General features: G+C 64.4%; 1 protein-coding gene across 5 annotated transcripts in view; it reads right to left on the reverse strand.

The window, feature by feature from the left end:
- Window positions 1-26162, reverse strand: part of CACNA1A (calcium voltage-gated channel subunit alpha1 A) — a 259911-nt gene that overhangs the window by 59867 nt on the left and 173882 nt on the right. For all 5 annotated transcript variants that reach the window (XR_012896663.1, XM_075902448.1, XM_075902447.1 and 2 more), the window contains exons 25-34: window positions 16882-17020; window positions 14150-14279; window positions 12851-12910; window positions 11947-12053; window positions 5900-5999; window positions 5408-5568; window positions 3669-3809; window positions 2844-3045; window positions 2000-2164; window positions 4-114 (exon numbers count right to left, since the gene is read on the reverse strand). Coding sequence is in view for 4 of the 5 variants with exons in the window: in XM_075902448.1 (XP_075758563.1) it covers window positions 4-114; window positions 2000-2164; window positions 2844-3045; window positions 3669-3809; window positions 5408-5568; window positions 5900-5999; window positions 11947-12053; window positions 12851-12910; window positions 14150-14279; window positions 16882-17020 (1316 nt within the window). In the remaining variant the exon portion in view is untranslated. The remainder of the gene's footprint in view (window positions 1-3; window positions 115-1999; window positions 2165-2843; window positions 3046-3668; window positions 3810-5407; window positions 5569-5899; window positions 6000-11946; window positions 12054-12850; window positions 12911-14149; window positions 14280-16881; window positions 17021-26162) is intronic.

A 26162-nucleotide genomic window follows, 5' to 3' on the forward strand; every position in this document is an offset into this window, starting at 1 on the left:
TACCAGCACTCCGAAGGCCATGATCTTCAGCAGACACTCCAGGGAGAACAGGGACGTGAAGACGTGGTTGAACATCTTGAGCACGTCCTCGTAGGCGCTCGAGGCCTTGTCGAACTACAGGCAAGGGAGGGGAGAGCGTCAGATCAACCCCGGGCAGGCAGGGTCCCCAGCCCACAGATCAGCCGTTGGGTGGGGACATGCCACCTACGGGGGAGCATCTCGGAGCCTGCTCGGAACTGCCCCGGCCCCCACGGTGGGGTGACCCGGGGGTGGAGTCCCCTGGTTCTGCGGCATGTGAATTCTACTGTCCGGTAGTAGCTCCGTGCGTGCCTCAGTTTCCCCGGGCACAGCCCCAACACCTAGATGAGGACGGGAATTTTGCGGCGACAGCCTTCCCCACAGACCCAGGGGCTGATGCTCTCTGTGACCTGAGCCTGGGAGCAGGGGGCGGCCCGGTGACCCCGTTTACAAAGGCTAGAGGAGAGACTGCCTGGGTCCTGGCTGGCCAGTCTGTTCTACGCCGTGCCCGGCGCCCACCCCATCCGTGCTCCCTGCCGGCTGGGGGGGCAGCGATGGATCCTCCTGGGTCCTGGCTGGCCAGTCTGTTCTACGCCGTGCCCGGCGCCCACCCCCGCCCGTGCTCCCTGCCGGCTGGGGGGGCAGCGATGGATCCTCCCGGGTCCTGGCTGGCCAGTCTGTTCTACGCCGTGCCCGGCGCCCACCCCGTCCGTGCTCCCTGCCGGCTGGGGGGGCAGCGATGGATCCTCCCGGGTCCTGGCTGGCCAGTCTGTTCTACGCCGTGCCCGCGCCCCCCCCCCCCCCCCGTCCGTGCTCCCTGCCGGCTGGGGGGGCAGCGATGGATCCTCCCGGGTCCTGGCTGGCCAGTCTGTTCTACGCCGTGCCCGCGCCCACCCCCCGCCCGTGCTCCCTGCCGGCTGGGGGGGGGTAGCGATGGATCCTCCCGGGTCCTGGCTGGCCAGTCTGTTCTACGCCGTGCCCGCGCCCCCGCCCCCGTCCGTGCTCCCTGCCGGCTGGGGGGGGGTAGCGATGGATCCTCCCGGGTCCTGGCTGGCCAGTCTGTTCTACGCCGTGCCCGGCGCCCACCCCGTCCGTGCTCCCTGCCGGCTGGGGGGGCAGCGATGGATCCTCCCGGGTCCTGGCTGGCCAGTCTGTTCTACGCCGTGCCCGCGCCCACCCCCGCCCGTGCTCCCTGCCGGCTGGGGGGGGTAGCGATGGATCCTCCCGGGTCCTGGCTGGCCAGTCTGTTCTACGCCGTGCCCGCGCCCACCCCTCGTCCGTGCTCCCTGCCGGCTGGGGGGGCAGCGATGGATCCTCCCGGGTCCTGGCTGGCCAGTCTGTTCTATGCCGTGCCCGCGCCCACCCCCTGTCCGTGCTCCCCGCTGGCCGGGGGGGCAGCGATGGATCCTCCCGGGTCCTGGCTGGCCAGTCTGTTCTACGCCGTGCCCGGCGCCCACCCCCCGTCCGTGCTCCCTGCCGGCTGGGGGGGCAGCGATGGATCCTCCCGGGTCCTGGCTGGCCAGTCTGTTCTACGCCGTGCCCGCTCCCACCCCCGCCCGTGCTCCCTGCCGGCTGGGGGGGGTAGCGATGGATCCTCCCGGGTCCTGGCTGGCCAGTCTGTTCTACGCCGTGCCCGCGCCCACCCCTCGTCCGTGCTCCCTGCCGGCTGGGGGGGCAGCGATGGATCCTCCCGGGTCCTGGCTGGCCAGTCTGTTCTATGCCGTGCCCGCGCCCACCCCCTGTCCGTGCTCCCCGCTGGCCGGGGGGGCAGCGATGGATCCTCCCGGGTCCTGGCTGGCCAGTCTGTTCTACGCCGTGCCCGGCGCCCACCCCCCGTCCGTGCTCCCTGCCGGCTGGGGGGGCAGCGATGGATCCTCCCGGGTCCTGGCTGGCCAGTCTGTTCTACGCCGTGCCCGCGCCCACCCCCCGTCCGTGCTCCCCGCTGGCCGGGGGGGGCCCGGCAGGGCCAGGGGCCACCCACCTTCATCATGAGGACGATGGTGTTGAGGGCGATCATGGCCATGATGGTGTACTCGAAGGGCGGCGACACCACGAACTGCCACATGCGGTACTGAAAGCTCTGCTTGTTCTGGGGCATGTGGCGGGTGAGGGGCTTGGCGCTGATGGCGAAGTCGATGCAGGCTCTCTGCGGGGAGGAGAAGCGGCCGCTAGAGCGGGAGGGCGCCCAGGGCGGGGCCGGCCCCAGAGCGAAGCTGCCTCGCCGAGCCCTTGGGCCGGGCCAGGAGCTCTCTGGGAGCCGCGCGGGCCCCCGGCCGCAGGACGCGGCGCTCCTCCCATGTCAGGGATGGATGGTGGCTGGTGACAGGACCCTATGCTCCGTGGTGCACACTCCCTACCCCACCCCCCACTCAGAACCCCTCGGCCCCACCCCCAGCCCACGGATTTTGTTATGAGCACAAGTATGAAGGTGATGAGTCGCACGTCCCTTCCATATCACGTCCCCTCCATGTCACACGTCTCCTGTGTCGCACGTCCCTTCCATATCACGTCCCCTCCATGTCACACGTCTCCTGTGTCGCACGTCCCTTCCATATCACGTCCCGTGTCACACGTCCCCTCTGTGTCACATCCCCTCCATGTCGCACCATCCTTCTGCACTGGTGCACATAACAAAATTCCTTCTCCTCCGGGGATGGGGAATATCTGAGAAACCTGGAACAGCCTGAATTCCGTCATGCCTGGTGCTCGCAGGCCCAGCTGCCGCTGCTCCAGGGCGCACCCTGGTGCTATGGTGGTCGGGGCCTGGCGCTGGGACCTGGGGGCTGCTCTCAGGGAGGAGCGACAGAGCCTGACTCGGGCTGCACCTCGTTCTTCTCCAGGCTGTATTCCTCCATCATCTTATCCCCCTGCTCCTGGAAGGTGATGATGATCAAGGCCACAAAGATGTTCACGAAGAAAAAGGGGAAGACCACGAAGTAGACCACGTAGAAGATGGACATCTCCATGCGATAGCCGGGGCTGGGGCCCTGGTTCTCATAGGTGGCATCCACCGAGTGTTTGAGGACCCTGAGGGGGAGGGAGGAAGGAATGGGGAGCGGGAGACCGAGGGCGGTAAGGAAGGGTGGGAGAAAACCAACAGCGGCAGCAAAGTGCGACCCACCCACGGGAAATGCCCATCCCTGGCCACGCTCGGGTGAGACTCTGGCCACCTGCACGCGCAAGGGCCAGACCCAGCACAACAGACCAGAACTGGGAACAGAGACCACCTTGGGGGCGGGCCCTGCAGGGAACAGAACCCGAGACGAGCTCAGCCACTTGCCCTCCTCCCTTTTGCTCCCCGGCTCCCGTGCGACAGGGGAAACCGAGGCATGGAACAGGGCTAGGACTTGCCTTGGGTTTGTGCCCAAGTGGGACCCGATTCTGATCTCAGTCACACTGCTGGGAACCTGGATCCACAGCCGTGTGAACGGGCACGGGATACGGCCCCGCATGGTTCACCCAGAAAACCGGGGAGACCACGTAGTGTGGACAGGGACAGGTGTTTATTTGGGGCTCATCTGCCGTTGCCCTCCGTAGGTCTGCAAGCACCGGACAGAGGTGGGCAGGGCTGTTGTCCCCATTTTAGGGGGGACTGAGGCCCGAGTGCGGGGTCGGGGAGGGAAGGGCTAACCCCGGCGGCAGTGCCTTACTGTGGCCAGCCTTCCCCCGTGGACACGGTGAAGAGCGTCAGGAGCGCCCACAGCACGTTGTCGTAGTGGAACTCGTATTTCTTCCACTCCCGCCTCTGCGCCTTCACTTCGTTGTCCTTCTCGTAGACCAGGTACTCGCCCCTGGGGGCGCAAGAGATGCCGTCAGCTGGAGGGCCAGCGCCCGGCCCCGCGCCCTCCGGCCCGCCCCGAGCTCACAGGTGTGGCAGCAGATCCAGAGTGACTATGGAGTCACGCTGGCTGGGAGAATGGGAGTGGGCCCCTGGTCAGGCTGGCTTCAGGCTTAGGTAACGCCGCTGCCGGGGGCTCAGTTCTCCTCCACGCCTGAGCAGAGCTGAGAGCTGGGGGGCTGGCAGGAACCCCCCACCACCTGGCCCCGTGGAATTGAACCTGGCGCCAGGTCTTAAATGGCAGAGAGGCCGTCGCTCCACCAGGCCCCTTCCCGCCTCCCTGCCAGCTGGAACGTGGCGGGACACTCGCCGGCTCTTCCCTGCGCGCCCGGCGGCTCTCGGAGCCCACCCCTGGCTCTAGGGCCGGGTTCTGCTCTAAGGGTCTGTCTACACTAGCCCCCTGGTTCGAAGTAGGGAGGCTAACGTAGGCATTCGAAGTTGCAAATGAAGCCCGGGATTTAAATACCCTGGGCCTCCTTTGCATGTTCCCGTCCGGTTGCCATTTTGAAATTCCACTAGCCCGAAGTAACTGCCCACGGCTCCACGCGGCAGTGAAATGGCAATTCCAACTAAGTCCAATTCGAATCCAGGAGGAGTAACAGTTCATTCGAACTAAGGACTTAGTTCGCGTGTAGCCGCGGGCAGTTACTTTGGGCTAGTGGAATTTCAAAATGGCGACCGGACGGGAACATGCAAAGGAAGCCCGGGATATTTAAATGCCTCCATTAGCCTCCCTAGTTGGAACCGGGGGCTAGTGTAGACAGACCCTAACTGTCTCCAGCGCCACTCGGGAGGCATTTCCCTCCATCCCGGGCGCTACGCCGGAGCGCAAGGAGAGTCCGGCCGCAACTCTCCAGCGTCAATCCGAACTCGTCCCCTTGGCGCCCATGCAGCCACGGCCAGTTACGCCAGCTGGGACCTGGCCCCCCACCTCCGAGGGAGCGCCCTCAATCGACACCCAGAGGCCCTGAGCCCCGCAATCCAGCACAGCGGGGCCGCCTCACGCCAGGCCTCCCACGGGCGGGGGGAGGAAGCAGGACGTTGCCCTTCCGCCCCCCCACGAACCCGGCCTTGGCTCCTTGGCCTGGGGCGGGGGCTGAGCCGGGAGCACCATGATCCCAGTCTAAGGGATGACGAGGGATCAGGAGTCAGTCCTCTGAAATCGCCAGCGCCAAGCCAACCCAGGGGCGCGTCTACACTGCACCCGGCGCTTGGAAACGCTGCGCGTTGCCCCTGGTTCTGAAGCTGGGCGCTCGTCTGGAGATAACCCGGATTGCGGGCGCCCTGCTCCTCGCGGGGACGCGGGATAGCGCTGCAGTGTGGGCGTAGCCTAAGGGACAGGGATGTGAAGGGGTAACTGGTTACCCAGAAAGCATCACCAGTACTGGGTACCGGTTAACCAGCACCTGGGAGCAGCCCCCCCGGGATCCCACTTAATTGATTAACCAGGATTGGAGGGTCCCAGCATCGGGCCGCCAGCAGTGTCGCCCTGCAGCCAAGCAGGGGAGCGTCGCCCCGCCTGCACCGGCCCAGCGGGGGAGGGCTCCGTACCGACAGTCCTTCTCAAACTCCTTGGACTCGTCTGTGCAGTAGAAGAACTTGCCCTTGAAGAGCTGCACGGCCACCACGGCGAAGATGAACATGAAGAGCATGTAGACGATGAGGATGTTGAGCACGTTCTTGAGCGAGTTCACCACGCAGTCAAAGACAGCCTGGAACAGACGGGGGCTGTGACGGGGGCAGGCCGGCGGGTCCCGGCTCGATCTGCTCCGCCCCCAGGCTGCCCCACTTTCGGACGGAACCAGCCCGGCCTGGCCCCGCAGGGGACTTGCCTGACGGAGGCAGGGCCAGCCCCGGGGCTAGAGCGCTGGGCCACAGGGCCCTTCTCCAACCCACAAGACTGGCCAGAATCAAAGCCAGGAGTCCTGCTGGCGCCAGCCGCTCCGTCCCCTCGCCAGGGACCGGGTCCCGTGTCCTGTCGCCAGCCCCGGAAATCCCGACACCTACTCGGGCAGCCCCGGCCCCTCACCCCCCAGCACCTACCTTGAGCTTCGGCAACCGCTTGATGGTTTTCAGGGGCCGGAGGACGCGGAGGACGCGGAGGGACTTGATGGTGTTAATGTCCTTCCCTTTGCTGCTGCCTCTGCAGAGACACGTTGGGCGGGAGAACAGAGAGAGAGGCCATGAGGCCCAGGCCCTGAGGGCTGCTTGGGGCCCAGGGGCCAGTCCCTTGGGCACGGGGCACCCGTCTGCTAGTGGGGGATGGGTTCTTGGGGCACCCCCACATTGCACCCGGTCACTGGGCGATCTCTAGCCCCTCTCCTCAGCAGCAGCCACAAGGGGCTGTTTGCAGTGACACGCCACCAGCCCGGCCCTTCTCTCTTCTGGATACGGCCACACGCGAGAAACTAATCTACATACGCTCTGCATTCTGACTGTCCACCTGTGTATCTGCTGTGTCCGTCCGTCCATCCACGGACCCGGGCCCTCGACCTACCCTCCCCTGCTGTCTGCCCATCCACACATCTGTCCATCCACCCATGGATCTGTGCCCTCGACTTACCCTCTCGTTCTGTCTGCCCATCCACACATCCGTCCATCCACCCACGGACCATGCCCTCGAACTACCCTCCCCCGCTGTCTGTCCATCCACACACCCGTCCATCCATCCACGGACCCGTACTCCTACTCGACCTACCCTCCCATGGTGTCTGTCCATCCATCCACGGACCCATACACCTACTCGACCTACCCTCCCCTGCTGTCCGTCCATCCATCCACAGACCCATACACATACTCAACCTACCCTCCCCCGCTGTCTGTCCATCCACACACCCGTCCATCCACCCACGGACCGTGCCCTCGACCTACCCTCCCCCGCTGTCTGCCCATCCACACATCCGTCCATCCACCCACGGACCATGCCCTCGAATTACCCTCCCCCGCTGTCTGTCCAGCCACACATCCGTCCATCCACCCACGGACCATGCCCTCGAATTACCCTCCCCCGCTGTCGGTCCATCCACACATCTGTCCATCCACCCACGGACCGTGCCCTCGAACTACCATACCCCGCTGTCTGTCCATCCACACATCCGTCCATCCACCCACGGACCATGCCCTCGACCTACCCTCCTGTGCTGTCTGTCCATCCACACACCCGTCCATCCATCCACGGACCCGTACTCCTACTCGACCTACCCTCCCATGGTGTCTGTCCATCCATCCACGGACCCATACACCTACTCGACCTACCCTCCCCTGCTGTCCGTCCATCCATCCACAGACCCATACACATACTCAACCTACCCTCCTGTGCTGTCTGTCCAGCCACACATCCATCCATCCATCCACCCACGGACCATGCCCTCAACCTAACCTCCCGTGGTGTCTGTCCATGCACACATCCGTCCACCCACCTACCCATCCAAGGTGTCCTGCCTATCTAGGATGTCTCTCCGTCTGTCCATGGACAGAGCCCAAGGTTTTTCTGGCTGTCCAGCTCCCAGTCCATGCTGGCTGGGTCACCCTAAGCGCTGTCCCGCTGTGAGCCGTCTTGTCCCCAGAAATCCCACAGCTTTGGGGAGTGCAGCGTGATTTGCCCGGCTGACCGGACTGGAGAAGACACAATCCAACACAGCCCGTCTCCACTGCAGCAGCCACCAGAAACTCCCCGACTCCTGCTAGAAAGCCCCGTGCAGCGCGTCCTCCCTGGGCCATGTGGAAAGGCTGCAGGTCTCTCACTCTTGGTCTTACAAGGAATTTCCACAGACCCAGCAGCACTTACCACCAAGAGAAAAGTGGAAGAACGACACCTCCGCTGGGAGGGGCCCTCACCAGGTGCCTGCTCTTCTACAGCCTCTTTTATCCAAGGGCCTCAGAGACCTTTACCAAGGTCGGGATCACTGTCCCCATTGCACACATGGGGAAACCGAGGCACGGGGAGAGGGAATGACTCACCTAAGGCTACTTCAGGTTTCTGACTCTCTGCTCTAACCAGCAGGGCACGCTGCCACTTGGAAGTGGAACAGGACCCAGGAGCCCGGCTCTCAGGTCCCTGCACTAGCCGAGAAGTAAATAGCCCCTGCTTCTCGCCAACAGCTAATTCCAGCAGAGCCACGGGCTGCCCCCGCCCCCGGCCACACTCCCGCACAGGCAGGGTCATGGAGTGAAAGGGGCTGGAGCCTGAACACGCACAAGGTGCAAGGCCCGCAGCTCCAGCACGCCCCTGCCCAGCGAGCTCTGTCACGGGGAGCCCTCGTGGCCCATTCACGGCGGCCAATGAAAAGGGACGGGGGCCCCCGACTCTGGGGGCGGTGCTGGTTGGGAGCCAGTGACAGCTGTCCCCCTAGGAACAAGGCTGAGACCCAGCACACTTGTTCCTCGTGCAGGCCTCATTATCCCCCTTTGTAGCTGGGGAAACTGAGGCAGGGAGCAGCTCTGCAACCTGCCTGAGGTCGCTCTGGGAGTTCGCAGCCCGGGCCCACGCAGAGCCCAGGAGACCTGAGGCTGAGAAAATCCCTGCTTCCAATTCGCTGCACACTCCGAGCCTGTGTCCCAGGCGGGGGGTGGGGGAGACTGGCGGCCTTCCAGCCCCGGGTCTCAGCACAGACTAACCCGGCGCGCTCAGCTCCTCTTTCCCCAGCAGCCTGGCCAGACGGCTCTAGCGTAATCCAGCGTCCGTGGGCCTGGGACGGGGCCAGGCAACGGTGGCTGAGCGGGGCCCAATCTTGCTCTGAGCCAGCCCCAGCCTGGAGGGATGGAGTGGGACTGTTTCATCCCACAGGGCTTCCTGCTGCTGCTGGTGACTGAGCCGCCCTGCCGCTCCCAACGCCGTGTCCCCACTGCCCCCGGAGGGGACTCTGCAAACGCCCACCCCCCTGGGGCCTCCGTCAGTCCTGCCCCCTGCAGGGAAGGGGAGAGTGACGCTCGCCAAAACCCACTTCTCCTGGCTCCCCCAGCATTCCTGGCTCCCAGTTTCCCCTGCTCCAACCACTAGGTCCCACTCCTCTCCCAGAACTGGGAATTGAGCCCAGGCACCCTGCCCCCCAGAGTCCCCAGACACCTGGCAATAGCACCCGGCACGCGGCTCCCCACCCTTAGCACCGGACTCCACCCTGGCCCTTGTGCAGGGCGCAGCTTTCAAAGGCGCAGGGCTCCGCCCACAGAGGGCCCCCGTCCCGGCACAGAGACGGAGGCAGCACGGTGCCGTGTGCCCAGGGGAGGGAGATCTGGCAGGCGTCCAGCGGAGGGGGTGAAGACAAGGACAGACCTGAACGAGCGATGGCCAGAGCCCCCCACTCAAAGCAGCGCATGGCCATGAGCACAGGGAGCTAGAGAACATGGAGCAAATGTGGCGAGAGAGAGCGAGAGACTTTACCGTGAGCTGCTCCTGTGTCAGGTGGCAGTGGAGGGGGAAAGACAAGAAGTGAGACAATCAGCGAGAACAGACGAGACACCCCAACAAAAGCCACATGGGCTGCCCCCCACCCGCGCTGCTCGGACAAGCCCCAGCTCAGAGCTCCGCGCCCTCGCGCCCCCACTCTTGTGTCTCCCGGCCAGGAGATGGACCCAGCTGGGCTGGTGTCAGCAGTGCCTGAAAGCCAGGTCAAGGCCTGACAATGGGAGCTAGGCTCTGGTACCAAACAGGGCATTTTGTGTGAGACTGAGCGTTAAAACTGTGAGCAGAGGGACAAATCCTCAGGGTTTACTCCTCCCTTAGCTGGTGTTCACTCCCTTCCTTGCTCTGGGTTGGCTTTCCCTTACGCAGACAAAGGTACTAGTGAAGTCAAATGAATTGAGGACAGCAGACCAAAACTCTGAATTCCTTACTCTAGGCTTACTCACTCCCTACTCCAGGCTTACTCACTCCCTACTCCAGGGTTACTCACTCCCTACTCCAGGCTTACTCACTTCTCACTTGGGCAAACTCCCAGTGAAGTCAGATAATTGAGGGCACTGTAAATCAGTGGCACTGGATTGACTTCAATACAGATGTGTTTACTGACACCAGCTTTTGGCCCCAGGGGGCACGGCCTCTGCTCTGACATTGGTGCAGCTCTGCGGACTAGTGGGAAGGGGCCCTGAGATTCTGGCGGTGTGGAAGGAGCATCAGGCCACCCAGCTAAGCCCAAGCGTAGCAACCAGGGCTCCTTTCCCCAGGCCTGGAGGGGCTGGCACTGGAGCAGCAGCATGAGCGCGGTGGGGGGCAGCAGACAGCCCCCAGTGACACAGCAAGGCGACACAGCAGAACATCCAGACAGATCCTTTTCGTGTGTTACCAATGAAACTGACATGAAACAGGGTGAAATGAACCAGGCTGGGGGGGGGGGGGAGGCAGAGAACTCTCTTCAGGAGAGGCAGGTGGATTACCTGAGAGAAAAGCCCCACTGGCGGGGGGGGGGGGTGGAAATCGGATTGGAAAAGATCCCCACGTACCCGCCCACCCCCCAGCCTTCTCGGCTGTGCTTGAACCGTCGCTAACCCCTTCCCAGCCCATTGGGGCCTGTCTCTGCAGCTGCTCCTTGGGTCCCATGCAAAGCAGGCTCAGGTCCCCCCACACAGGCTGCTCCCCCACGCTGCACCCGGCCGCCCCCCACTACAGCTCCGATACCGAGTCCACCAGGACCTCAGAGCCAGGCGGCCGACGCCGCAGCGCTGGGGAGAGCTCCGGCTCGGCAGGTCCCCACTCGGGGCTGCACTAGGCCCTGGCCGTGCCTTCCTCGGCATCGCCCACAGTCTGGCCCAGGGGGCTCCTGGGAAACCGACAGGGTCAGTCTGGGGCTTCCTGCAGAGGAGGGGGAGGGGAAGGGCTGAGCCTGGCCCAAGCCCCTTCCCAGCAGCCAGGCTACAGACAGGCCCGGCTCTGGCTTCAGCAGCGTGACTCGGGGGGAGGGGAGGAGCCTAAGTCCTGCTCCAGCCCAGTTCTGTAGTGAGGCAGGACGCTCAGCCAGCAGGGGGCGCCCCTCTCTGCCCCGCCCCACTCCCGCCTGACAGGCCAAGGCCCATCCCCCGCCCCCGGGCACCTCTCGCGGGAGACCCCGTCGAGGTCTCTGATTCACTGATGGAATCGCGGCTCCGGGCTGTGCCGCTCCCTCCCTGCCCCGCCCCGTCCGGCTGTGCAAGGGCCGAGAGCCCCGAGCCCCAGCACACACACGGCCTCCTGCCGCCAGCCCGCAGGCCCCCGCCCGGCCAGCTCCACCCAGAGGGACGGGAACGGCGGGGGGCCCGGGCCGCCCGGCACAGACCATGCAGGGGAGGCTCAGCCGGTGCATGCAGGGAAGTGGGGAGCAGGGAACACACATTCGGGGGTCCCTGCCCTGCTGCCCCAGCCCACCAGTGACTCACTCAGCAGGCTGCTCCCCTGCGGGGCCACGGGGGGCTCCAGACGACTCACCCACGTGCCCATTTACACCCCGTAATAACCACGTGTGACCCCAGCCATTGCTGGCCCTCGCGCGCTGCCTCTTCAGGGCCTAGACACTGCTCCGGGGCCGGACACCGAGCCGGGGAACTCGGCTCCTGGTGCACTGCCTGGGCCGGGTCTCAGCCTCGGGCCACAAACCGCAGGGCCCCGCCTGACCTGGCACCCGACTGGGCCCCCCGGAGCAGAGCTGGGCAGGCCTCAGCCCCAGCAGTCCCGGCTCCACCCCCTGGACCGCACTCCCCTTGCCCTCGCCGCTAGACCCCTCCTGCCCGGGAGGGTCCCCCAGGATCCAGGGCTGCAGATTTACCGAGCCGCAACTCCTGGGCTCTGAGCCGGGCCGAAGCCTTTTCTCCAAGCAGGTCGGGTCCTTGCTGCCCAGCAGGGCTCTGCCTCATCGGTCCCCGGGGCAGCAGGTCGGGTAGCGTCCAGGGCCTTGCCCCCCAGTGCTGGGCCTGATGGGGGTGCTGGATGCCTAGGAGGAGGGGCTGGCCCTTGGGAGCGGCTCCGCATGCTGGAGCATCCCAAGCCGGCCGGGAGGCGGCTCCGCTGCGTGCGCTCTGCGGTTGGGGCGGGGGGATGCCAGGGGCCATGCAAGGAGCCAGCTGGGCCCCAGCCCGGCGGGAGCTGCGTGTGGGGGGGGGAGCGGGGCCCAGCAGGGACTCACGTGAAGGCGAAGGCCACCAGCGCGCCGCTGACCACGATGAAATCCAGGATGTTCCACAGGTCCCGGAAATAGGCGCCTTGGTGCAGAACCAGCCCCAGGTCGACCATCTGCGGCAGGGAGCCAAGCGCGAGCCGAGAGTCAGCCGGGACGCTTGCTCCTAGGGCTGCTGCTGGGGTCACACGTGCTGCCCCACGGCGCCTTTGTGGGGATCTCACACACACCCCATGGCGCCTTCGCGGGGTTGGCATGTGCTGCCCCACGGCGCCTTCACGGGGTCACACGCGCTGCCCCACGGCGCCTTCACGGGGGTCACACGCGCTGCCCCACGGCGCCTTCGCGGGGTCACACGCGGTGTCCCAAGGCGCCTTCGTGGGGTCACACGCGCTGCCCCACGGCGCCTTCGCGGGGTCACACGCGGTGTCCCAAGGCGCCTTCGTGGGGTCACACGCGCTGCCCCATGGCACCTTCGCAGGGGTTACACACGCTGCCCCACGGCGCCCTCACGGGGGTCACACGCACTCTCCCAAGGCGCCTTCGCAGGGTCACATGCACTGCCCCCATGGCACCTTCGTGGGGGTTACACACGCTGCCCCCCGGCACCTTTGCGGGGGTCACAGGCTCTCCCCAATCATGCTCCCCATTCCAACTGCACCTCCCTCTGCTCAGCCTCAGGCCCCAAGCCCGGTGCAGAAGGGCGCCACCCCCGTACACGCCTCCCCCATGAGACGGAAATGCCGCCAGAGCCAGCAGGAGGGACCCGCCTCCTCCCAGCTTCTCCCTCCGTGCCCTGGCGCTGGGGGATGGCCGGGCTCCACGTGGGGCCTGGCACTGTGGGGTCTCTACCCCTGCCCCGGCTGCCGTGGGGAAATCCTCCCCCGTCCCCAGCACGGCCCGGCCCACTCACCTTAATGACCATCTCGAAGGTGAAGACGCCCGTGAAGACGTAGTCGAAGTAGCGCAGAACCTGGGGGGGCGAGAGGTGGGTCTGGGCGCGGAGCAGGGCACAACCATACCCCCGCCCCCGGCCAGCCCCGCCAGGCAGGAGCAGATGCTGCCTCAGTCACGGCACGGCCGGAAGCCACGGGGGCCAGGCGGTGCTGCGGCCGGAGGGGCCTGGCCAGCCGGGCACCCACCAGCTCGGCGCACGCAGACGCCACCAAGTCCCAGACCAGATTCAGAGGAGCGAGAGCCCCTTCCCAGCCGGGCCCAGCAAGCACAGGCCTGCCCCGCCCCCCGGCCTCTGCAGCCGGCTCCCCCCTCTGCCGGGGGGCTGCCTTGGGACGGGCTTTTCGGTCCCCTGCCATTGGGGTCCCCTGAGGCTGGACGTGCTCTGCCCCGGGCACGCCCAGCGAGGTCCTAGTTGGAGCCCAACACGGCTCCTGTTTGTTCATCTCCCCAAACTCCCGCTCCAGTCAGAGACAGCCCCTCCCTGTCCCCCCGAGCCGACCGGCCGGGCTACCTGGGGCATGGCTGCCGGGGCGTGAGTGAGGCTGGGCAGAGCTGCCGGGTGGCTGCTGAACGGCTGCTGTGCTCCACCCCAGAGGGGCTGCACCCCGCACTTGGTTCAGTTCACACAGGTTGAGGAGCCCTCCCCCAAAAGCTGCGTGCGTGCGGGGACGGCCCTGGCCGCGGCTGGGACCTGCTCCCCCTGCTCCATCCCTTCCCGCTGCGCTGCCCAGCAGGCCCGGGCGGGCAGGGAGCTGGGTGGGGATTTACGAAGCGCTCGGTCCTGGCCTGCTTGAGCTCGGCTGCAGAGCTGTGGGGCGGAGGGCAGAGGCCTTCGGCTTTGGGCAGGGGCACCCGGCTTCCTGGGCACTACCCGGCGCTGCGCTAGCTCGCCGTGCCAGGGGAGGCCCGTGGAAAGCTGCCAGTCCGGCCGCGCCCAAGGCCCGTGTGCGTGTGGCAGGCTCCCCCCATGGGCAGGGGCCCCTTGGTGTGCTGAGAACCTAGGAGCGGCCAGGCTGGGCCAGCCCAATGGCCCATCCCCCCGGCCTCCTGGCGGCCGACAGCGGCCAATGCCAGGGGCCCCCGAGGGAGTGAACGGAACAGGGGCCCAGGGATCCGCCCTGCCCAGCCCGGCTAATCTCCTGGGGCCTGTCGAGCCCCGTTCCCGCCCCGCGGCCTGTGCGGCTGCGCTGGGAGCTGCGCACACGGCGCAAGGAGGCTGCTCGCCCGGCCGGGCCGGCCCCGCCGCGGGACTCACGTTGTTCCGGGGGGCGTTGGGCTGCACGGGGTCCTCCGCGGCCAGCGCGATGCTGCTCATGGCGATCACCATCAGGATGCACATCTCGAAGTAGCGCAGGTTCACGATGTAGTGGCAGAGCCGGCGGAACCTGGGCCGGACAAGCACCCGACTGGGTCAGAGCGACGGGCTCCCCCGGGCCAGCCCCCACCCCAGGAGCACGACTCACAAAGCCACCAGCTGGCTCCCAGCCGTGGCCAACCCCCCCAGCGCACCTATGGCCTGCCCCCCCCGTGCACCTGGGCAGCTATGGCCTGCCCCCCCCGTGCACCTGGGCAGCTATGGCCTGCCCCCCCCGTGCACCTGGGCAGCTATGGCCTGCCCCCCCCCCGTGCACCTGGGCAGCTATGGCCTGCCCCCCCCCGTGCACCTGGGCAGCTATGGCCTGCCCCCCCCCGTGCACCTGGGCAGCTATGGCCTGCCCAACCCCCCCCGTGCACCTGGGCAGCTATGCCCTGCCCCCGCCCCTCCTGTGCACCTATGCCCTTCCCCCACACACCTGGGCAACTATGACCTGCCCAACCCCCCCCCCCCCAGTGCACCTATGGCCTGCCCCCCCCGTGCACCTGGGCAGCTATGGCCTGCCCCCCCCGTGCACCTGGGCAGCTATGGCCTGCCCCCCCCGTGCACCTGGGCAGCTATGGCCTGCCCCCCCCCCGTGCACCTGGGCAGCTATGCCCTGCCCCCCCCGTGCACCTGGGCAGCTATGGCCTGCCCCCCCCCGTGCACCTGGGCAGTTATGCCCTGCCCCCCCCGTGCACCTGGGCAGCTATGGCCTGCCCCCCCCCGTGCACCTGGGCAGTTATGCCCTGCCCCCCCCGTGCACCTGGGCAACTATGGCCTGCCCAACCCCCCCCGTGCACCTGGGCAGCTATGGCCTGCCCCCCCCCCGTGCACCTGGGCAGCTATGGCCTGCCCCCCCCCCGTGCACCTGGGCAGCTATGGCCTGCCCCCCCCGTGCACCTGGGCAGCTATGGCCTGCCCCCCCCCCGTGCACCTGGGCAGCTATGGCCTGCCCCTCCCCCCGTGCACCTGGGCAGCTATGGCCTGCCCCCCCCCCCGTGCACCTGGGCAGCTATGGCCTGCCCCCCCCCCGTGCACCTGGGCAGCTATGGCCTGCCCCCCCCCGTGCACCTGGGCAGCTATGGCCTGCCCCCCCCCCCCGTGCACCTGGGCAGCTATGGCCTGCCCCCCCCCGTGCACCTGGGCAGCTATGGCCTGCCCCCCCCGTGCACCTGGGCAGCTATGGCCTGCCCCCCCCGTGCACCTGGGCAGCTATTGCCTGCCCCCCCCTGTGCACCTGGGCAGCTATGGCCTGCCCCCCCCGTGCACCTGGGCAGCTATGGCCTGCCCCCCCCGTGCACCTGGGCAGCTATGGCCTGCCCCCCCCCCGTGCACCTGGGCAGCTATGGCCTGCCCCCCCCCGTGCACCTGGGCAGCTATGGCCTGCCCCCCCCCGTGCACCTGGGCAGCTATGGCCTGCCCAACCCCCCCCGTGCACCTGGGCAGCTATGCCCTGCCCCCGCCCCTCCTGTGCACCTATGCCCTTCCCCCACACACCTGGGCAGCTATGGCCTGCCCAACCCCCCCGTGCACCTGGGCAGCTATGCCCTGCCCCCGCCCCTCCTGTGCACCTATGCCCTTCCCCCACACACCTGGGCAACTATGACCTGCCCAACCCCCCCCCCCCCAGTGCACCTATGGCCTGCCCCCCCCGTGCACCTGGGCAGCTATGGCCTGCCCCCCCCGTGCACCTGGGCAGCTATGGCCTGCCCCCCCCGTGCACCTGGGCAGCTATGGCCTGCCCCCCCCCGTGCACCTGGGCAGCTATGCCCTGCCCCCCCCGTGCACCTGGGCAGCTATGGCCTGCCCCCCCCCGTGCACCTGGGCAGTTATGCCCTGCCCCCCCCGTGCACCTGGGCAGCTATGGCCTGCCCCCCCCCGTGCACCTGGGCAGTTATGCCCTGCCCCCCCCGTGCACCTGGGCAACTATGGCCTGCCCAACCCCCCCCGTGCACCTGGGCAGCTATGGCCTGCCCCCCCCCCGTGCACCTGGGCAGCTATGGCCTGCCCCCCCCCCGTGCACCTGGGCAGCTATGGCCTGCCCCCCCCGTGCACCTGGGCAGCTATGGCCTGCCCCCCCCCCCGTGCACCTGGGCAGCTATGGCCTGCCCCCCCCCCCGTGCACCTGGGCAGCTATGGCCTGCCCCCCCCCCGTGCACCTGGGCAGCTATGGCCTGCCCCCCCCCCGTGCACCTGGGCAGCTATGGCCTGCCCCCCCCGTGCACCTGGGCAGCTATGGCCTGCCCCCCCCCCCCCCGTGCACCTGGGCAGCTATGGCCTGCCCCCCCCCGTGCACCTGGGCAGCTATGGCCTGCCCCCCCCGTGCACCTGGGCAGCTATGGCCTGCCCCCCCCGTGCACCTGGGCAGCTATTGCCTGCCCCCCCCTGTGCACCTGGGCAGCTATGGCCTGCCCCCCCCGTGCACCTGGGCAGCTATGGCCTGCCCCCCCCCCCCCGTGCACCTGGGCAGCTATGCCCTGCCCCCGCCCCTCCTGTGCACCTATGCCCTCCCCCACACACCTGGGCAGCTATGGCCTGGCCCCGAGGCCCCCCAGGCCACACGCTCACTCTGCAGCCTGAAGCGGGGACTGAACGGAGGGCCGGGCTGCCCGGGCGGTTCTCGTACTCACGGGTTGGTGGTGGAGAGGATGAACATGGAGCTGTAGGGAACCATCGGCTTGGGCTCATTCTCCTCCCCGGCGTCGTCCTCCTCCTCTTTCTTCTCCTCCTCCTTCTTCGGCAGGGGCTCCGGGTTGGCGTTCTTGTTCACTGCAGGGACGGGGACGGGGAGAGGGGACGTGGAGCCGCAGCGCCAGAGCCACACGCCCTCCGCGGGGAGCCTGGCACAGGCTGCCGGAGCCTAGCGCAGCCAAAGGAGCACGGCTCTAGGGCCCTGGTCGGCAGCTCTGCATCACTCCACACAGCTGACCGACAGACACAGGCCCAACACACACATACAGACAGCGCTCGGAGCCAACTGGACACACACCCCCCCCCAACACACACAGCGCCTTGGGGATGGACAGACACACACAGCGCTCGGAGCCAACTGGACACACACCCCCCCCCAACACACACAGCGCCTTGGGGATGGACAGACACACACAGCGCTCGGAGCCAACTGGACACACACACACCCCCCCAACACACACAGCGCCTTGGGGATGGACAGACACACACAGCGCTCGGAGCCAACTGGACACACACACGCCCCCCCCAACACACACAGCGCCTTGGGGATGGACAGACACACACAGCGCTCGGAGCCAACTGGACACACACCCCCCCCCAACACACACAGCGCCTTGGGGATGGACAGACACACACAGCGCTCGGAGCCAACTGGACACACACCCCCCCCCAACACACACAGCGCCTTGGGGATGGACAGACACACACAGCGCTCGGAGCCAACTGGACACACACACACCCCCCCAACACACACAGCGCCTTGGGGATGGACAGACACACACAGCGCTCGGAGCCAACTGGACACACACACGCCCCCAACACACACAGCGCCTTGGGGATGGACAGACACACACAGCGCTCGGAGCCAACTGGACACACACACCCCCCCAACACACACAGCGCCTTGGGGATGGACAGACACACACAGCGCTCGGAGCCAACTGGACACACACACACCCCCCCAACACACACAGCGCCTTGGGGATGGACAGACACACACAGCGCTCGGAGCCAACTGGACACACACACCCCCCCAACACACACAGCGCCTTGGGGATGGACAGACACACACAGCGCTCGGAGCCAACTGGACACACACACCCCCCCAACACACACAGCGCCTTGGGGATGGACAGACACACACAGCGCTCGGAGCCAACTGGACACACACACACCCCCCCAACACACACAGCGCCTTGGGAATGGACAGACACACACAGCGCTCGGAGCCAACTGGACACACACACGCCCCCCCCAACACACACAGAGCCTTGGGGATGGACAGACACACACAGCGCTCGGAGCCAACTGGACACACACACGCCCCCCCCAACACACACAGCGCCTTGGGGATGGACAGACACACACAGCGCTCGGAGCCAACTGGACACACACACCCCCCCAACACACACAGCGCCTTGGGGATGGACAGACACACACAGCGCTCGGAGCCAACTGGACACACACACCCCCCCAACACACACAGCGCCTTGGGGATGGACAGACACAGACAGCGCTCGGAGCCAACTGGACACACACACGCCCCCCCCAACACACACAGAGCCTTGGGGATGGACAGACACAGACAGCGCTCGGAGCCAACTGGACACACACACCCCCCCAACACACACAGAGCCTTGGGGATGGACAGACACACACAGCGCTCGGAGCCAACTGGACACACACACGCCCCCCCCAACACACACAGAGCCTTGGGGATGGACAGACACACACAGCGCTCGGAGCCAACTGGACACACACACGCACCCCCAACACACACAGCGCCTTGGGGATGGACAGACACACACAGCGCTCGGAGCCAACTGGACACACACACGCCCCCCCCAACACACACAGAGCCTTGGGGATGGACAGACACACACAGCGCTCGGAGCCAACTGGACACACACACCCCCCCAACACACACATACAGACAGCGCTCGGAGCCAACTGGACACACACACCCCCCCAACACACACAGCGCCTTGGGGATGGACAGACACACACAGCGCTCGGAGCCAACTGGACACACACACGCACCCCCAACACACACAGAGCCTTGGGGATGGACAGACACACACAGCGCTCGGAGCCAACTGGACACACACACCCCCCCAACACACACAGCGCCTTGGGGATGGACAGACACACACAGCGCTCGGAGCCAACTGGACACACACACGCCCCCAACACACACAGAGCCTTGGGGATGGACAGACACACACAGCGCTCGGAGCCAACTGGACACACACACGCCCCCCCCAACACACACAGCGCCTTGGGGATGGACAGACACACACAGCGCTCGGAGCCAACTGGACACACACACGCCCCCCCCAACACACACAGAGCCTTGGGGATGGACAGACACACACAGCGCTCGGAGCCAACTGGACACACACACGCCCCCCCCAACACACACAGCGCCTTGGGGATGGACAGACACACACAGCGCTCGGAGCCAACTGGACACACACACGCCCCCCCCAACACACACAGCGCCTTGGGGATGGACAGACACACACAGCGCTCGGAGCCAACTGGACACACACACGCCCCCAACACACACAGAGCCTTGGGGATGGACAGACACACACAGCGCTCGGAGCCAACTGGACACACACACGCCCCCCCCAACACACACAGAGCCTTGGGGATGGACAGACACACACAGCGCTCGGAGCCAACTGGACACACACACGCCCCCCCCAACACACACAGAGCCTTGGGGATGGACAGACACACACAGCGCTCGGAGCCAACTGGACACACACACGCCCCCCCCAACACACACAGCGCCTTGGGGATGGACAGACACACACAGCGCTCGGAGCCAACTGGACACACACACGCCCCCCCCAACACACACAGCGCCTTGGGGATGGACAGACACACACAGCGCTCGGAGCCAACTGGACACACACACGCCCCCCCCAACACACACAGAGCCTTGGGGATGGACAGACACACACAGCGCTCGGAGCCAACTGGACACACACACGCCCCCCCCAACACACACAGAGCCTTGGGGATGGACAGACACACACAGCGCTCGGAGCCAACTGGACACACACACGCCCCCCCCAACACACACAGAGCCTTGGGGATGGACAGACACACACAGCGCTCGGAGCCAACTGGACACACACACGCCCCCCCCAACACACACAGAGCCTTGGGGATGGACAGACACACACAGCGCTCGGAGCCAACTGGACACACACACGCACCCCCAACACACACAGCGCCTTGGGGATGGACAGACACACACAGCGCTCGGAGCCAACTGGACACACACACGCACCCCCAACACACACAGAGCCTTGGGGATGGACAGACACACACAGCGCTCGGAGCCAACTGGACACACACACGCCCCCCCCAACACACACAGAGCCTTGGGGATGGACAGACACACACAGCGCTCGGAGCCAACTGGACACACACACGCACCCCCAACACACACACAGCTTTGGGGATGGACAGACACACACACAGCGCCTTGGAGCCAGCTGGACACACACACCCCCCCAACACACACAGCGCCTTGGGGATGGACAGACACACACCCACCCAACACACACACACACAGCGCCTTGGGGACAGACAGACACACACACACACAGTGCCTTGGGGACAGACAGACACACACCCACCCAACACACACACACACAGCGCCTTGGGGACAGACAGACACACACCCACCCAACACACACACACACACACAGCGCCTTGGGGACAGACAGACACACACCCACCCAACACACACACACACAGCGCCTTGGGGACAGACAGACACACACACACCCAACACACACACACAGCGCCTTGGGGACAGACAGACACACACCCACCCAACACACACAGCGCCTTGGGGACAGATAGACACACACACACCCAACACACACACACAGCGCCTTGGGGACAGACACCCCCCCCCAACACACACAGCGCCTCGGACAGACAGACAGACACACAGCCAACATACACATACGTACAGCACCTTGGAGCCAGCTGGACACACACACCCCCCCAACACACGCAGCGCCTTGGGGACAAACAGACACCCACCCACCCAACACACACACAGCGCCTCAGACAGACACACACACCCAACACACACATATATACAGCGCCTTGGAGCCAACTGGACACACACACGCACCCCCAACACACACAGAGCCTTGGGGATGGACAGAGACACACACACAGTGCCTTGGAGCCAGCTGGACACCCTCCCCCCAACACACACAGCGCCTCGGACAGACAGACAAACACACAGCCAACATACACATACGTACAGCGCCTTGGAGTCAGCTGGACACACACACCCCCCCCAACACACACAGTGCCTTGGGGACAGACAGACACACACCCACCCAACACACACACACACAGCACCTTGGGGACAGACAGACACCCACCCACCCAACACAGACACACACACACAGCGCCTCGAACAGACAGACAGACAGACAACCAACCCCCAACACACACAGCACCTAGGACAGACAGACACACAGCCAACATTCACATACGTATAGCGCCTTGGAGCCAGCTGGACACACACCCCCCCCAACACACACAGCGCCTTGGGGACAGACACCCCCCCCAACACACACAGCGCCTCGGACAGACAGACAGACACACCCCCAACACACACATACATACAGCGCCTCGGACAGACAGACAGACACACCCCCAACACACACATGCATACAGCGCCTCGGACAGACAGACACACACACCCCCAACACACACATGCATACAGCTCCTCGGACAGACAGACAGACACACCCAACACACACATACATACAGCGCCTCGGACAGACAGATAGACACACCCAACACACACATACATAAAGCGCCTCGGACAGACAGACACACACCCCCAACACACACATACATACAGCGCCTCGGAAAGACAGACACACACCCCCAACACACACATACATACAGCGCCTCGGACAGACAGACAGACACACCCCCAACACACACATACATACAGCGCCTCGGACAGACAGACAGACACACACACCCAACACACACATACATACAGCGCCTCGGACAGACAGACAGACACACACACCCAACACACACATACATACAGCGCCTCGGACAGACAGACAGACACACCCAAATGCAGGACAATGTAGCACTTTAAAGACTAACAAGATGGTTTATTAGATGATGAGCTTTCGTGGGCCAGACCCACTTCCTCAGATCAAATAGTGGAAGAAAGTAGTCACAACCATATATAGCAAAGGATACAATTAAAAAAATGAACAAATATGAAAAGGACAAATCACATTGCAGAACAGAAGGGGGATGCGGGGGGGGGGGGGGAAGGAAGGTAAGTGTCTGTGAATTGCTGATATTAGAGGTGGGGAGAGTGGGATGTTTGTGAGTTAATGGTATTACAGGTGATAACTGGGGAAACTGTCTTGGTAATGGGTGAGAAAGTTCAAAGACTTGTTAAGTCACACCCCCCCCAACACACACATACATACAGCGCCTCGGACAGACAGACACACACACCCAACACACACATACATACAGCGCCTCGGACAGACAGACACACACCCCCCCAACACACACATACATACAGCGCCTCGGACAGACAGACACACATACCCAACACACACATACATACAGCGCCTCGGACAGACAGACACACACACCCAACACACACATACATACAGCGCCTCGGACAGACAGACACACACACCCCCAACACACACATACGTACAGCGCCTCGGACAGACAGACACACACCCCCAACACACACATGCATACAGCGCCTCGGACAGACAGACACACACCCCCAACACACACATGCATACAGCGCCTCGGACAGACAGACACACACACCCAACACACACATGCATACAGCGCCTCGGACAGACAGACACACACACCCCCAACACACACATACATACAGCGCCTCGGATAGACAGACACACACCCCCAACACACACATGCATACAGCGCCTCGGACAGACAGACACACACACCCAACACACACATACATACAGCGCCTCGGACAGACAGACACACCCCCCCAATACACACATGCATACAGCGCCTCGGACAGACAGACACACATACCCAACACACACATACATACAGCGCCTCGGACAGACAGACACACACCCCCAACACACACATGCATACAGCGCCTCGGACAGACAGACACACACCCCCAACACACACATGCATACAGCGCCTCGGACAGACAGACACACACACCCCCAACACACACATACGTACAGCGCCTCGGACAGACAGACACACACCCCCAACACACACATGCATACAGCGCCTCGGACAGACAGACACACACACCCAACACACACATACATACAGCGCCTCGGACAGACAGACACACACCCCCAATACACACATGCATACAGCGCCTCGGACAGACAGACACACACACCCAACACACACATACATACAGCGCCTCGGACAGACAGACACACACCCCCAACACACACATGCATACAGCGCCTCGGACAGACAGACACACACCCCCAACACACACATGCATACAGCGCCTCGGACAGACAGACACACACCCCCAACACACACATACGTACAGCGCCTTGGACAGACAGACACACACCCCCAACACACACATGCATACAGCGCCTTGGACAGACAGACACACACCCCCAACACACACATGCATACAGCGCCTCGGACAGACAGACACACACCCCCAACACACACATACATACAGCGCCTCGGACAGACAGACACACACCCCCCCAACACACACATACATACAGCGCCTCGGACAGACAGACACACACCCCCAACACACACATACATACAGCGCCTCGGGCCAGGATGCCTCAGACCCCCCTTGAGATGGGGTGTCTGGCCCCTTAGATTCCTAGCCCCCTCCTTACTCTGTCTCCTTCATGGTTCCAGCCCAAGACTCCCCCCCCCCCCTCCTTAATTCCCTCGCTGCCCTCAACCCTCCCCAGTTTCCTAGGCAGCCCCCCTGCTGGGCAGTGCTCACAGACAGAGGCCAGTAGGGGTCACCCCCAGCCCACAGCCCACTACGTCACACCTCGGAACCAGCAGGACACACACACACACCGAACACGCACACAGAGCGCCTTGGACAGACAGACAGACACACACACACACACCGAACACGCACACAGAGCGCCTTGGACAGACACATACACACACACCCACCCAACACGCACACAGAGCGCCTTGGACAGACACATACACACACACCCACCCAACACGCACACAGAGCGCCTTGGACAGACACACACACACACACACCCAACACGCACACAGAGCGCCTTGGACAGACACACACACACACACACCCAACACGCACACAGAGCGCCTTGGACAGACAGACAGACACACACACACACACCGAACACGCACACAGAGCGCCTTGGACAGACACATACATACACACCTACCCAACACGCACACAGAGCGCCTTGGACAGACACACACACACACACACCCAACACGCACACAGAGCGCCTTGGACAGACACACACACACACACACCCAACACGCACACAGAGCGCCTTGGACAGACAGACAGACACACACACACACACCGAACACGCACACAGAGCGCCTTGGACAGACACATACATACACACCTACCCAACACGCACACAGAGCGCCTTGGACAGACACACACACACACACACACCCAACACGCACACAGAGCGCCTTGGACAGACACATACATACACACCTACCCAACACGCACACAGAGCGCCTTGGACAGACACACACACACACACACCCAACACGCACACAGAGCGCCTTGGACAGACACACACACACACACACCCAACACGCACACAGAGCGCCTTGGACAGACAGACAGACACACACACACACACCCAACACGCACACAGAGCGCCTTGGACAGACAGACACACACACACACACCCAACACGCACACAGAGCGCCTTGGACAGACAGACAGACACACACACACGCACCCAACACGCACACAGAGCGCCTTGGACAGACAGACAGACACACACACACGCACCCAACACGCACACAGAGCGCCTTGGACAGACAGACAGACACACACACACGCACCCAACACGCACACAGAGCGCCTTGGACAGACAGACAGACACACACACACGCACCCAACACGCACACAGAGCGCCTTGGACAGACAGACAGACACACACACACGCACCCAACACGCACACAGAGCGCCTTGGACAGACAGACAGACACACAGTGACGGCACATCGGGGTTCCCCCACCTCCTGCACCCCCGTAGTGGCACGAACAGACTCCGCCAGCCAGTAGAACAGAGGGAGTTTATTGCTTCTCCAGGACACAGCCCAGCACAGATGGAATCTGGTTCCAGGGCAGGCCTAGGATGCCTCAGCCCCCCTTGAGATGGGGGAGCCTGGGCCCCTAAATCCCAGCCCTCTTGCTTAGGCTGCCTCCTCCATGATCCCAGACAGAAACTTCCTCTCTTCCAGCCCTGCCCCCCAGCCAGGGGCTGGTCTCCGCCCTCCTCCCTTTGTCTCCCTCCCTGGGAGGCGACCTGTCGGACAGGTTGGGAGACCCTGGCCTAGGGACTCATCCGCTGTCCTGCTGGGCCGTGCTACAAACAGCCGCCAGTGGAGTCACCCACTGCCCAAGCCCAGCAACCAGCAAGGCCCCCCCATAGCACACTGGGTTACAGGGCAGACAGCTCCTCCCACTACGTCACACACACACGTCCAACACACACAGAGCCTTGGGGATGGGCAGACAGACAGACAGACACACAAACACACAGATCCTCAGAGCCGGCTGGACACGCGCGCACACACACACTCACACACGCACACACTCACACACGCACGCACACACACACTCACACACGCACGCACACACACACGCGCGCACGCACACACACACACACGCACACACGCACACACACACACACTCACACACGCACACACACACACATGCACAAAGAGCGCCTTGGGGACAGACAGACGGTGTGTTGGGACTAGCCACATACACAAACGCCCAACACACACATACACATGGGGTGTGTCTAGACTACATGGTTTTTTCGAAAAAACTTCCCCTGCGTCTAGACTGCTGCTGCGTTCTTTCGAAAGTAAATCCAAAGAGCGCGGCGGTTTTTTCGACCACGGAAAATGTGGTTTCCCGAGGAAGAAGGCCTTTGGTTGGAAGTGCTCTT

This window comes from Pelodiscus sinensis, chromosome 19, assembly GCF_049634645.1.
Source record: "Pelodiscus sinensis isolate JC-2024 chromosome 19, ASM4963464v1, whole genome shotgun sequence".
Lineage (NCBI taxonomy): Eukaryota > Metazoa > Chordata > Testudines > Trionychidae > Pelodiscus > Pelodiscus sinensis.